The sequence below is a fragment of the Anser anser genome, assembly GCF_964211835.1.
Source record: "Anser anser genome assembly, chromosome: Z".
Classification (NCBI taxonomy): domain Eukaryota; kingdom Metazoa; phylum Chordata; class Aves; order Anseriformes; family Anatidae; genus Anser; species Anser anser.
In genome coordinates, this window is record NC_139723.1 from 64,599,246 (window position 1) to 64,614,764 (window position 15,519).

The 15,519-nt window shown below is 38.6% G+C and overlaps 1 protein-coding gene across 8 annotated transcripts in view; it reads right to left on the bottom strand.

Annotated features, from left to right (window-relative positions):
* MAST4 (microtubule associated serine/threonine kinase family member 4) overlaps positions 1–15,519 on the bottom strand; it is a 303,813-nt gene that overhangs the window by 145,198 nt on the left and 143,096 nt on the right. For 7 of the 8 annotated variants that reach the window (XM_083816619.1, XM_083816622.1, XM_083816623.1 and 4 more), the window contains one exon: positions 12,891–12,922. The exons of the other annotated variant lie outside the window; for it this stretch is intronic. In XM_083816619.1, the coding sequence (XP_083672745.1) occupies positions 12,891–12,922 (32 nt within the window). The remainder of the gene's footprint in view (positions 1–12,890; positions 12,923–15,519) is intronic. 8 annotated transcript variants of the gene reach the window in all.

Consider the following 15,519-nt stretch of genomic DNA (forward strand, 5'->3'; position numbering starts at 1 on the left):
TGTTAATGCCAGGATAACTGCTGCCACAACACAAGGTGCCAAGGCTTGTTAAAGACTAAAGAGGCAGAGGTAGATGATTAGAACTTGCAGAACAGAAAGGTACCTTGCCAAAGAAACGTTTTCCTTCTCCAAACCTGCATGAGACAAGCTCCACCCTGCTCCTGTCCACAGAAGTCACCCACCTGCCCCCGACCAGGCGCGCCCTATTCAGTTTGTGTAACCTCAAGACTCATAATGAGCCATCGACCCCTCCCAAAGTACTCCTCATGTTCCCTGCCCCTCTTCTTAGCCCCAGAAGTTACTAGTCATTCTCCCATACACAAAGCGCTCTGTAACCACGTGAAAACTACATTCACAGAGCAAGTTCTGCCAGCCTAAGCCTGGCTCGGTATCCCTGTCCCAGATCTCCATTGCCCTATCCCAGCAATGCACCTGCAATGCAGCGCTCAGCTTTAGGCAAAGTTTGAAAACACAAATGGAAGGAACACCTCCAGAAAAACAGAACTGCATTCAGCCAAGAAAATTTTACTTCCCGAGAGAATAAACGTGACCTATAACCCAAATAGGGAGAGAGGGAGGCAAATGTTAGGGTGGAGAAAAATCAGCAGGATCCAGACATTTTAGGCAGAAACGGGAGGTAGCGGTAAAGGCCAAAATGGCCATGGCCACAAACGTTATGCAGTATTTCCCCAAACTACTAGCTAACAAGAAGAAACAGCCAATGTGACCTAACTACAGGGTGGGCACCACATCCAGCCACGGACAATAGAAGCCCTGACAGTCATCACAGCGTGCCCCCTCTCCTGCTGTCACACCATACCCCAGCTGCTTTAAATCCTGGAAGTCTGTCTGTGGACCACTGACACACATCCCTCCGCAAGATCAAACCAACATTCCACCTCCTACCACTCCTCCTGCAGCTGGCTCACCTGATCCTGCCCAGGCCTATAGCGTGCAGCCTTCAGAGGAAGATGTATTGGAATTGTTAGCATCTCATGCTCTGCTCAAGATCCCTGCCAATAAGAACATGCCTGCTTTGCCGCTCCTCTGAGATCCAGTTGTTGTCCCTGGTCCGCCGTAAGGAAGCATTCATCTTCTGGAATTTTATCTGAGTGCCAGTCCTTCTCATACCCAGCAGCAGCCTCTTGATCCTGACACTGATATAGCTTTTACTCTTCTCATAGAACAGGTTAATGAGCAGAACCCAGTTGTCAGGGCCTTGGACTTGGTATTTTAGGAGAGTAAAGGATTGGTGGAAGCACAGTTGTAAAAAGAAAATCGGAAAGGGAGGAAATCATGAAGAGCCAAAAGGTTCAGCAAGGGGCCCATCATGGGGAGACTGATATAAGAGGTAAGGCAGGTGTAAATAAAACAAGAGATAAAAGTTTACTGAAAGAGGAAGGTGAGAGAAAAGGATTGTGGGCTTACAGACAACAGACATTATGAAGGCACAGATGACATCCAGCTCTTTACATACCAAAGGAAGCATTTGAGGATGTTACATAAACTCAGTGGTCCAAGAGCATTTGTGGAGTACACAAGCTCTGTACACATATCATCTGGTACCTCACTTCTCCATTAGTGGTAGAAGTACATCAGATTAACTCCTTGCCGAGAAGAGAACCTTCCCATTCAGCTCCATCCAAGAGAAATCTCATGTTAACAGAACTGTACAGTATGAGAAAATCATTGGGCTTTTGCATCAGAAGTACACTACACCAAACTAAGAGGTTAATACGCAAAAGTATCTACACAACTACTTTTTCAGGGGATCTTTCTAATATTTGATCCCAAGCTATGCAGCAAGTAGGATGAAGATCTTGACTTGGATGTCTGGGGGAATCCAACAAGCGACAAGTTCCATCTGTTCCTCAGAAAATATTGAAGTATTCTGCATAAACAGGAGTTCCCCAAATGCTTTATAACAAGGTACATAGCATTGTGATAGCACAGCAGAACGACAAAGAACCAGCAGATAACAGATACGAACACACGAATATCCTTTATGATAAACAACAGTACTGGTTGAGAATGCCAGCAGTAATAAAAATGTTTGAATTCACATTCAACAGGAACAAGGAGGGGAAAAAAGACTTCCCTCCTTCTCTACAAGGAAACAGAGGTGACTTACTTGGATTTCATGATCCTGACATCTCTAGGAGGTCACCCTACACTTTACATAATGGAAGTACGATTAATACTGACAATTTCAAGGGGAAAATCTATAATGCCAGAATGTCTACCAGAAGATGCTGATCCTGCTGTTCAGTAACTGCCTCTTTTACCTGAGAATGGTTATTTAGAATAAAGGTGATTTTATTTATTCCTACCTATAAAGATAGGAATAAAAGAAGAACAAGAATATTGTGCAGAAAGCTGAATGCTTCTTTCCTAAAAATAAAACCAATCATCTATTTGTAGGTTACACCTCACCTTCAATCTCCACACACAGACAACAAACAAACAAAACAAAACAACAACAACAAAAAAAAATATATATATAGAATTAGAATTCTTTAAGCAGAGCACAGGTTCATCAAACAATCATGTAATCTTTCCAGAGCCCTCCCATGACCCCAATCCTACAGAGGTTAAATGTGTGCAAGCTAGAAATTGCATAGCCTCAGAAAGCTTTCTCTGCAGATTAAGAGATTATTCAAATGTTTCTAGCATCAGTGCCAAAAAAATCAATTCATCAATACTGCTCAAGACAGACAGGATCACGCAATTCGTAAGGACATTACAAGTCTTTTGTAACAAATAATTCTTTTGACAAACTTTGAATTTTCCTTAACTACCAAAATAATGCCACTGGGAAAAAACAAATGGTGAGCAAGATGCTTTTTCAGTATGTCTGATATTCCTGAGATTTGCCATTTGAAATTCAAGCTGCACTGACTAGCAGTGATTACTCACATGATGTTCTTCTGCCAGTTCTCACTGGGTAAATACTCTCTCAGGCATCAGAATTAAACAGGGGGTTACATGGACATTTGTTCTGTGTGTGTATGCCATAAAAATTTAAAGTTTTACTAGAACAAATACTGATGAGAAATAATTTTACTTATGATGCAACTTTTGCTCAGAGACCAAATGGGAGGACCCAATGCTAATTTTAAAATACTTGAAACAATTATTAGTCTGAAATAGTTGTTATTCATGTGCCTACCACATTTGCTGCTGAAGTCAGAATACGGTCATGTAACTATTGAGTTCACAAACTAAGCGACCCCTGAAACCCAACCTGCCCTCATAGGTTATTACTTCCTTGCCTCAGCAGCTCATATTTCTACTATAAAATTTCTAACTTCCCTAGCATTTTCTTTCTGCACTTGCTACATGCCTTGCTGCTTCTTTGTACACAGAAACACCGTGAGCGTCACAAACTGCTGGTTCAACAGATAACGCAGGGTACAAGAGCAGAACCAGCAGAAGCAGAGCAGTTCAGCGAACAAATCAGTAAACTGAAAAAGCTGCTCAGGGGAGAAGACTGTCATGTGGGAAGAAAAAGAATAGGTTAGCTAGTCTATTTTGTCAGACCTCCATCCCGTTGCTCTTTTTTGCTTCATTTTCTCAGATTCAGTATTCAGATTTCAGTAATGAACTAAGTGTGCACTTGCAGCCCAGAAAGCCAGCCATATCCTGGGCTGCACCAAAAGCAGCATGACCAGCAGGGCGAGGGAGGTGATTCTCCACCTCGGCTCTGCTCTTGGGAGACCCCACCTGGAGCCCTGCATTCAGCTCTGGGGTCTCCAGCACAAGAAGGACATGGAACTGTTGAAGCAAGCCAAGAAGAGGGCCACAAAGATGATCAGAGTGGTGGAACAGCTCTCCTGTGAGGACAGGCTGAGAGAGCTGGGGTTGTTCAGCCTGGAGAAGCAAAGGCTCTGGGGAGACCTTACAGCGGCCCTCCTGTGCCTAAAGGGGGCCTGCAGGAAAGCTAGTGAGGGACTCTTGGTCAGGGAGTGCAGTGGGACAAGGAGTAATGCCTTTAAACTAAAAGAGGACATATTTAGTTACATATAAGGAGGAAATTCTTCACTCGGAGGGAGGTGAGGCACTGGCACAGGTTGCCCAGAGAAGCTGTGGATGCCCCATCCCTGGAGGTGTTCAAGGCCAGGCTGGATGGGGCTTTGGGTGACCTGGTCTGGTGGGAGGTGTCCCTGCCCATGGCAGGGGGCTGGGACTGGGTGGTCTTTAAGGCCCTTTCAACCCAAACCATTCTGTGGTTCTGTGAGTTCTTTCCTACTGCTATTTCTTTGTAGAAAATTCACTTCTTTTAGAACCTCAGTACCTATCTTCACATCACCAGCAATCCACTAGCCATGAGATCTGTCCCCCAAACATCTGGGCTGAACACCATGCACTATACCTATTTGTGTGCACAGCATTTCTTTAAAATTTCAAATAAACTATTCTAGTGCAAAAGCATTCTTGGAGTTAGGTAAAGCATAGATGCAACCAGGTATTTGACCTTTGGTCCCTCCAAGATTCCGTGCAATATTCACATCCTGAAATTCTGTAACATTGTTTTTTACCCTGGAGGCTGATCTCCCCTTCCCCAACCCCCTTTTTCTCCATGGCTTAGCCCAATCACAAATTTGATGAAGAAATACTTAAGCTTATTTTTCATTCTTGACACTGTCCTGTCCTTGCCTAAGTGTCTGAAACACAATTCCAACAAGGCACAGCGTATGCAGAGCTCTGTGAAGAACCATGGTACATGGTGAAGAATGGGTCAGGTGGTAATTTACATGATTCAAACACAACACTTAGAGAACGGGTGGATAAATATTATGTTACACAATTAAGGTTTAAAATCTGAACGCCTCATTTTCTGGACGTCAGTCCCTCAGGTAGCTACAATTTCAACACATTTTATGAAGCTCCAAGCCTTGCAAACATTATCTATGTGGATAAAAATATAGTGGACAATGCTGTATGAACATATGGCCTACTAACGCAACAAAGAATAACTTAAAAAATACCCTTAAAACACACTTTTAAAATATCATCACTTGTTTTTTAATCTATTCACAAAGGTTGTGTGCATGCACACAGACACATGAGCACGTGTTTACCAGTAACAAGGTTTCACAAAACTTCAGAATGTTCTCGAACAGCATACAAACCTTGCATTGGAAAGAGACACAATCCCATACATCATAAAATATGAGTCAAGAGACAACATGCAAAGATTCATAGCAATATTGCTATAAATGAACTAGGAATGCAAATGTGTGCATGAAAAAGCCAAAAGAAATAGTTGAACAAGATCAAACAGAATGGCCTCTGCTGATAACCAAGGACAAAACTAATAGCAATAAAATGCCAAGGGCTGTTTTGTTTACATAAAAACCATGCCTGTGCTCTCCATAGCACAAAGGACTCGTCTGCAGAAGACCCTGCACTGACAACAGGAAAATGGCAACAAGGCTACAGCACGTTGCACATGCCATTACTCTTCCCGTGAGCCCAACACAATTACAAAATGAGGAAATGCAAACAATGGGCAGCAGACTTGCATAAAATTTATGGGGGCTGAAGCAAGCAAGATCGTGATGGAAAAGGATCATACTACAATAACTGTTGGCTCAAAGCATACAAAAAACATGTCCAAAAACCAGTTTTTCATCCTCAATCACAAGAAACTGAAGAGATGTGGTGGAGGACTCAGCTGGTCATCCTTGTTCTCCATGTCATACCCAAGTGATCCTGGCCTGATGCAAGATTTTGTGAAGTGTGTGAATTCATTGTTCAAAATTTTAATTGAAAACTCAGCATGTTAGCAATAAGTGGATAATTATCAATACATTATTAATTAATACATTAAGTGGATTTAGAGTTCATTAATAGACCTCAAAAAAAATATATATATGCAAGTGGGGGAATTTCCTTTGTACAAATGAGATTCTTTTGCGAGTTTATAGAACTTTAGTTTGCTTGTTGCTATTCGACGTTTTCATCAGTGACTTGGAAATGACATTTAAAAAGTCACTGCTAAAAGTTTCAAAGGTTAAACATTGAAGAAATGGTAAATACTGAGGATGAAAACATCACATACAAAGTGATCTGGATCTCTTGGTAATCTGTGCTCTTTTAAAAAATGCATTTTAATTGTTAAATGAATATGAATATCTATGAAATATGAAGAATCTAGAAAGTTAAGAGTGTACACAGCACTTAGGAAGCCACCATCATGAAAAGCAACTTAGAGGCATTTATAAGACAGTATTTTCCCAGTGTGTTGCGATGACAAAATGTGCTAATAGAAACAGCAACACGGATCTATGAGAGGGAGATAAAATTCTTTACTGTTTTGGTCACATGTGAGCAAAACATATTAGGCTTGCTGAAAAAAGATCTCTTGAATGACTACTGAGTTTGTCAGAAAGATTAAGGTGTCTTTACTGAGCACCGCCCAGTATACTGTGTATAGTTTTCTACCTGGTGGCAGTATACAAGTTAACTGAGCACGAACATGTAGAAAGAGTACTAACAGCAGTTAACACTACCACATTACCTTTAAGAATCCAACATGGAATACTGAGAGTATCAACTTCTGCAAAAGATATACATATTAGAATTGAGAGATCCATTACCTGGCAACAATAAATAATGTGCTCTGATTTCCAAATTTAAGGTAATAGTAATCACCAAACTACTTTAAGAGGAAAAGTAACAAGTTCTCTTTTTATGATTAACACCGATGTTTATTACAAAGGTACAAGATGAGTAATAGCAACATAATCATTTGAAAGTCCAAAGCAGCATTTCAGTTCACTTTAAATGCAGATGATGCTGAAGAAAATGAGTAGATAAAATGGAAGTGAAGATGAAATGGGTGGGGGTGGGAAGGTTCTAATTTCAGGACTTCCAAAGTATAACAACATCTTCTCAAGTCTACTCCACAGCTTAAAATCCCTCCAAAAAAAAGCCCTCTGCTTTTGACATTCAGCTTAATATCATTGTTATTTGCTGATATCAAACAATTATTATTGACTGTGATATCAAAAAAACAAAATCAATTTTCTTTGCTACTATGCTTGCAAAAGTCCAAACATGGATGTAACCAAAGGAATGCCAGAAAATGACTTTTTTGGATATAATTTAGATCAACAGATCTAAACTCTACAACTAACACAGAGTCAAAGAGTGATAAAACCACTGGATGCATTTGCAGTAGGACTCTATGAATACATGGATTCGTGACTAAGCATAAGCTGCAACACTTGTATAAACAGTGCCATCGAAGCTATCCGGAGACAAAAGGGCTAGCTCCTGTCAGTCCTATCTCACAAGCCCTCTTGCTTACTCTATTTGTCCCTTCCACTTCCTGCCAAAGGTCAATAAACCACTGAGACAAGCAGCTAGGACTTCCCTGGGGACAACACACTGCGTTGTTCAGACACGTTTCCTTAAGTGGCCATCAGATGGAGTCTTCTATCAGCATACAGTACTTTGCAGTAGAAACTCCTGCTTACGGAAGATACGTAAGTCACAGCTACTGAGGCAGGCACTCTAGAGAACAAATGGACCTAAATCTCTGTACCACCAGTGTAACAACACTGATTACCAAAGCACTCACCTCTGGCCAACTTGTTTACTTCATCTCAATATAAATATAAACTGCGCCAGCAAACTATCTACAGAAGAGAGCTGCAATGCAGATTTCTGGTTCTACACCATTTTGCAGCACAAAGAACTCATTACTCAGATTTAGGCACAACTGTGTTTTTCTCCTGTAATAGCATTCATGGGATATTGCAAACTGTTTTAATTTAAGACACTCAGTTTCTCCCAATGAGCACCAGATTGCAGAGGCTATGCACTTTCAGAGAAAACAAACAAACAAGAAACAAGTCCCAGAATATTCATAAACAGAGAAACAGAGCTTTTATTTTAATTAAAATACAAAATGTTAGCATCTTTTACATCTCAGGACTGCATTTGGACTAGTTTTTATAATTAACATGGAAAATATTTCATTTCTTCAAAATTTATTATTATTCTTTAACGATCTGCCTAAAATTGTCTAGATAACAATATCCAAGACTAATCATCCAAGATTTACAAATCCTTTAGTGAAGTTTTGATCCTCAGCTACAATGAATCATACCTGAATTTCTGCACTTTGTAAATGAGGTACCTTGACATGAGCACTTTCAGCACAACAGTTCCCTTCTGCAAAAACACATCTGATGAAAAAAAATGAAAAACTGCAACCATAAACAAATGCACATGTCCTGAGACATACACACACAACACAAAGGAAGAGGCAATCTCTCTTACATGTTCTGGAGTGCTTGGGTCTTTTGTTTGCTTGACAGTTTTTTGACAGTTGTGCCCTTCAAGCCACAAAGAAGCCTATGCAATTAGGGAGATAAAAACTCCAAGACAGCTGTTGGTAGAGAGTTAGGATTGTACAATCAATGTATTTAACTTCTGAGCTTTCCTTTGGGTGCTTTGGCATTCAGTTCAAACATTTTTCATTATCTCAGGTCATGTATATACTTACAGATTTTATTATTTTATTTTTTATTTTTAAGTGAGGTTAGCATTATCTTTATTATTCCACTCAATCACTGATTCCCCCTTTTTCCCTGAGGTTAACTGACAGTCCATATTTGTCATTAATGAAAACTGTCTTAAGTTATTAACCTTCCTGAAACTTGTTTGATTAAGCCCTTTAGCTAGCAGTGGTTTTAACTACTGTTTTTCTTGAATTCTTGGCTAGTCACACTTTTTTTTTTTGCTGTTATCCAAGGATATCAGCTGCTTCACTGTAATGCATAAATGAGTTTCATGAACATTCTGTGACCAACTTTGACATTTTCACAGGTGCAAGTAGATTATATAATTGCTGCAACTGAATGAGACTCCACATTTTATAATTACTGAATTTATTTTCAGAAGTTTCAAGAGAAGGACATATGCAGCCAAAAAATACATTAAAATTACCTAGCTTTGAATTAAACTGAAATATCTCTGACAGATTAAACAAAAGAAAAAGAAACAAGAACCAGTTTAGTCTGGAAAAGCCATGTATTTTACTGCTATGGCAAGTGAACCACTGAAGCTCAAAAGAAACAATGAACCTCCTCTACCTACCCACTTAGTTCTATTTAAATATGACTTTTTTTGAAGCTTGTTGTTAATTCATTTTTAGGAAAAGGACATTTTAAACCAGAACACACCTACTTAAAAAGAAGGGTAACTATTGTGCCACAACCTTTGAGTTCCTGCCCTGTCCCTCTGCAGCTCTCATTTTGCTGTTCACTTTGACTCAGGAAAAGAAACAAAAGAGGTTAAGGGCATGCTGACATCTTAATTTCAGTGATTGAGCTCACCTGTTTAACAGAGGTTAAACACTAGAAATCTTCTCTGGCTCTATACTCTTGCTATCTGCTCTTTGAATGTATAAGCAATAGTGATTTATAGATGCAAAAATTCTGTGGTTCATCAGAGGACCTGCATGCTTCATACACTGATGTTAGCAACACTAAAACTTATATTTCTGGGTCTGGCTTAACATTAAGCACAAATATTTTCCTTGATATTCAGAAATGTGTGGTGAAAACAAATTAATAAAAAATATCATAGCACCATATAAACAATCCATCCCTGCAGCGGCAGTGCGCAGAAATACATTTTACATAATTTTCTGATAAGTGAGATAGTAACAACCACACAGGTTTACTGATAGAGACAGCCTTAGAGAAAGCTCCCTGACACTCACTGTACCTCCATGCCACCATACCCTGCTGTCAGAAAGGCATTTGTGCAGCTGCACAAACACTCCAACGGACTTCCATGAAGCTAACTGCAACCTGGATCAGTTCTGCTTGTGTAAACACAAGCACTTGTACCAGCACAGCCAGGGCGTGATCTGACAGAATATCGCTTCTTTCTGAATCAGCAACAATTAGCATAATTGGCATAAACTGAGACAAAGTGAACTTCAACCTTTTCAAGATCTTTTGTCTCCAAGTCTTTCTTTGGGAGCTGCTGTATATTTAAAATCAGGATTGGGTTTAGTTGTACAAGTCCAACGAATTTCAACTTATTTCATGACCTCCAAAATGAGGCCACACAGCTGCAGTCTATAATTGAATTACCCCACAGCAAGATAATTGAAATAGTGACAACGTGAGGGAAAAGCAGAGATGTTAAGCCCTCTCTTCCTCCACAAGCTTTCTGCACTTTCTGTCCTCAATCCTCTCCAAGAGTTCACCTAAGACACATTGCATTCCATCTCTCCTCCTCCTCCAGCCTCTCTAGATTCTTCCCTGACTTCTGGCACCACCATGCCCTTAGACTGTAGTCTTCCATTTCAAAATCAGACAATAGAGTTTCATACTACTCTGCCCTTATATCAGCTAAATCTTGTGTATCAAGTAACAGGGTTCCCAGAGAAGTCTATATTGGGCTGCACGATGGTTACATAGATAAACAGGTCGGTGAAAACAGAGGGAATGGGTTTTTTTCGTTTGTATTTGTAAGCGAAGCCAGTTGGGTTTGTAGATCAACAACCACAGAGTTAGCTCAACGGGTCAGCTGCAAGGTGGAGTAGCTCCACACATGGCAAGAACATATGTGCCCAGAAGCACAACCAGGATACCCTAGCAGATGAACAGCAGGTGAGGTTCAATACGTGGAAAAGCACTGCCAACTGGCAGCAGGTAGCAAACACATCCTGTTGGCATGAACGCCACAGCTAACCAACCCGGAGCTAATTGCTACTGCACAAATAGTCCCCTCTGCTTACTGTTTTGCTGGCAGGGTGTTAGCATTGCCCTTTTTCACTGCATATCTGATCACCTTAATAAAGGAAACATGAGCACCACTTCTGGCATCAAGTTGCGTCATAGCTAAAGACGCCAAAGAGCTCTGGTTGGTTCAGCAGAATATGTAGGGAAAGGCTGGTGCTCTGTATCAGTCATATATTTACAGCCTATGCTTCCTCACAAATACCTGCCCTTCCATATTGACACATTATACCACACTTGCTCCCTAGACCTGGGAACAGCAGTCCCCTTTATATTTGCCATAGAAAAAAACATTTTTGTCAAGGACATTGGCTCCAAAAAATTGGCTCCATTGGCTCCAAAGATCCAGCAGACAAAACGACATCTAAACAGAGCCATTCAGGACCTCTGGATGTTTATGGCAATAAAAACATAGGACCTCTCATACTGTGAAATTCAGTCTTCACATCAATATGCACATAATATGCAAACAGAGCAAACAACATGACCCCCAAACACAACTACTGGTACTATAGCCCTTGCTAATTTAAGTACTGTGAGCCCTGTTAACGACGAAAGCAGTAATAAAGGTATTTTAAAATACCATCTGCAGAATCCTAACCACCTTAATAGCCAGATATGATTATGCTGATAAGCAGCTATTCCTTTATGACACTTTATTAAGATCTCAGCAACATTACAGAATCTGCACCTACATCTCAATGATCTGCTATAAAAAATATGTACAAGAACGCAATTGAGGTGATTGCTTTGCAGACATTTTTCAAACCTGAAGAAAAGCATTTAACAATATTCAACGTCGAACATAGCAAGAGTAAGCAAGATCAGGGCTATAGTTTTAAAAAAAAAAAGAGCCTGTAAAGCCACTTTCTGCTCTGGCTGATATCAACACGAGTTTACCCATTAACTTCTATATGGGCAGTCTTTTGCTCACACAACAGTTTTGGGTTAATTATGAAGCTTCCAAAAGGCACCAGAGATTGTTTTCTTAAACGTTTTTTTATCTGTGCCACTGCAATATCAAATACTTGACATAGAATTAATTTTCATAATTTAGCGGCATTTTTTAAATAATGGGTTTGCTTACTATTTGGTGTAAGACTTTACTTCTGTCAGAACCCAAACCAAGGAAGTCTTGTGCAAGTCAGCAGATGTCTTACAACCTGTACCTTCCCAGCAATAACAGTTTCAGTTATTCACATATGTAACTAAACCAGCAACAAAACCTACATAGCACTATCAAGTTGAAAACAAATATATAAAAATAAAAGCATAGCCAGCCTTTGTACAAGGGCTCTGGGTTTTATTTGTAACATGTTGTCACATTAATACAACCTTACTTGAGTACAGTGGTAATCCTATATTCCTAAATTATTTTTTGAAAAGAACGTAGTAACCAAACAGATTGTTTCATAAGATATTTTTGTAGATACTTATCTCAATGTTTTCTTAATGAATTACTACTACACAAGGAATAAACAAAAATGAATAAATACACAATAAATATATATATATATATAAACAGCTCAAAAACACCAGGGAAAGAAGCCAAGGTACAAGAGCCCATACAAAGAATGACTAAACCATGGTATCATGTTTCATATTACTCTAATTCAGTAGCAACACATACAAGAATAAACATTTTTCACCTCCACTAATCAAAATGCTAGCTCAACAACCCTATACATTTAATAGCACTCATCTATTCTTTTGTTCCTACCACTTTATCCGCAAGTCTGATGACAGAATTTCATACAGAAATAGTTATACTTGCATGTCAAGTTTCATTTACATCATTCACAAAGAAAACAGATTTCTTCCTTGATTTTAAGTAGAGAAATCTTCAATACAAAAGGAAAGCTTCAGCATAAGAACTTATAGGCAATTTAGAAATATCTCACAATAGCTCCTCTAGGAAAGGCAGATCTGCATAAAAAAGGTTACTGCACAAGCATAGGTCTTCATTCACCATCTAAATTTCTCTGTACACATCTTAAGGCAAATCAACTGCCATATTTAACCTTTGCTTTTGCTCCCCTGAAAAGAAGAATAGCCTACTCGAGACCTGTCAAAACTACATACTGTACTGTGAGCACAACAGAAGAAACTTCAAGTACTTACAAACTTCCTCTTCTTGGAAGGCTCAACTCCTTCTGCAAAAGAAAAGAATTTACATTAAGAATAAAATCTCCTTTAATTGGATGTGACCTCTTTTTAGACAAGTACTCTATTCCTCCCATCCTACCAGCAGTAGATAAACAGATGTATATTTTGAATGTAATAAAAAAAATACAGATTTTACATGTGTCTTTCACTTGTAGCCTTCTATTCTTATTCGAAGTATTAACATTAGCAACAGGAAAAGTCCAGGTCTTTTTATAGCAACAGTTAGCCTATTTTGAACGGTAAGATTTTTCTGTAACAGTGCTTTATTCAGAGCATGATACATTGGTGACAGTATTAAAACTCCCAAGAATCAGTGACAAAGAAATGCTAAACTCTTTCCAGCATCCATTGTTTGCAAAAGATGTTAGCAACAGGATCAAGACCTAAATAAGTGACCACTAACACCAACGATTCTCCACTGTGTGGTTTTAGGTGTTATTTTATTTTTTTACTAAAAAAGGATTAAATCCGCAACAGTTTGATCAATTATTAATCGTTAAAATTCACTGCGATCTTCTACAAAGTACTAGCATAACAACAGAACCACTGTTAGACAGATGTTTCTAAAACTTTTGCTGAGAACAGTTAAACTACTATTTATGGGACTGATGGGAGAGTCTGCTAACTAAATCAGAACTCCAGATAAACATCTTACTAGCATTTTTTGTGGAAAAAAAAAACAAAAAAAACATCACAAGATCTATGAAGTTTTGCCTACCAGAAATAAGCATGATATGAGTTTACCACAGGTAGATCGTCTCATATTGTATAAGTACAAATAAATAACAGAATAGTTGAGTCTAGAAGGGACATCTAGAGATCCTTCAGTCCAAAACCCTGCTCCAAGAAGGACCAAGTAGACACCTGGTTGCTCAGGACTGTGTCCTGTTGTGTTTTGAACGTCTACAAAGACAGAGTCTCCAAACCAATCTGGGCAATCTGTTATAGTGTCTAGCCACCCTCACTTTTTCTCCCATTCCTCACCTGAACTTATATTCTAAATGCTACATGAGTGAAGCCATCTTTACAATCCTGTTCAGCAAGGAGTGCAGCCTGCCTTTAAACAAAGGTAGAACTTGTCTGACCTACAGGATGTGCACATACATTTAAAGCTGGAAACCATCTCAAAGGACAAGGTAACATACGAAGATAATTCGAGTTATGTGAATGGATGTCTTCAGTCACTCATTTCCATTATTTTATGTTTATTTTTAATATCCTAACAAAAGACTGTTTTAAAGCACATAACAGATACTCCATTTCTATTCTAAAAGTTATTAAAGGAAATGATCTCAAAATTATCTTTAAAAAGTGTGTGTATATATGTATGCATGTGCATGCTGTATATGCATACACACATATACTCATTTCACTTAGTATATAAAATGAAGTTATAGGCATTGACCAGAAAATGTACATGAAATACAATTGAAGGGATAAAAATAGTTCAGTCAGGCACCTTAGAAAAGGCCGTAAGGGAATGAATAATTACGTATTCTTTAGAGACTTAAATGGTGTGCAGTAAATAAGGCAGGGGCTGCTAACTGAATGATAAGGATTAAAATATCAAGTAGCCGCTCAATTCCTGAGCACCGCCCATCCTGTTAACTGAATGAGGCAGGAAAAAATAGTGTGAAACAATGTAATTAGAGATCATAACGCACAGGCATAAGAGAGCAGAATTAAAGGCCTTGGTAACAAATTCTGGCACTTCCTAGGAAGTTCCAGCAACTGTTCAGAATTTGCAATTTAAAACAACATCTTTTAGCATAACATGTGCTTATATACAAAAGAACAGTTACACCTGCATACAATATTGCATTATGAAGCTGTGTAATTCCCCTAAATTGAAAATGTCACATTCATCACGAACAAAATGTAACTGCACTTCAGAACCCACGTACTTCCCTTTGTATGTTTTTTTTCTTTAATATTTACAATGCCATTGTGTTCCATTTCTAACATAAAACTTTACTTGTAAATTCTCGGCTTTGTCACTCAGTAATGGCCAATGACCATGGAAAAAATGCCAAAATGTAATGAGCGAGAATTGTACTTGGGTTTGCAGCTAATTTAACAGAGTTGCAACACTTGTTGCAAATTTGTTTCTTATGATTCATGGTTTGTTTTGTTTTTGTTTTTGTTTTTTTTTTCCTCTTTTTTTTTAGGCTTTTTTTTTTTAAGAAAAATTATAGGGGTTTGGTTGTAGTTTATCATTATAACAGCACATGACAGACAATGCCTTCTGTGGACACTTAAAGTCACATTAATCTCTCAGCCCATTCCCATGCATGCCATCCTCCAGGATTACTCTTGATCACTGAATACAGCTTCAGTAATTTACTGAAACTACCCTTAGGTAAAACTGTTAAGAAGTGCCAAGATCTCTTAGTACTAAGTAAAAAAAGTGAAACAAAATCTCGGGTGTGTAATTCATGCAGGAAGATTTACAAAACAATGCAAATAAAGATTTTGTAAAGATTTTGTATGGATTTTAAAATACCCTGACAGTATACATATATATATAAAATATATAAAATATTCCGACTGTGTGTGTGTGTGTATATAAATAAATATAAAAAAC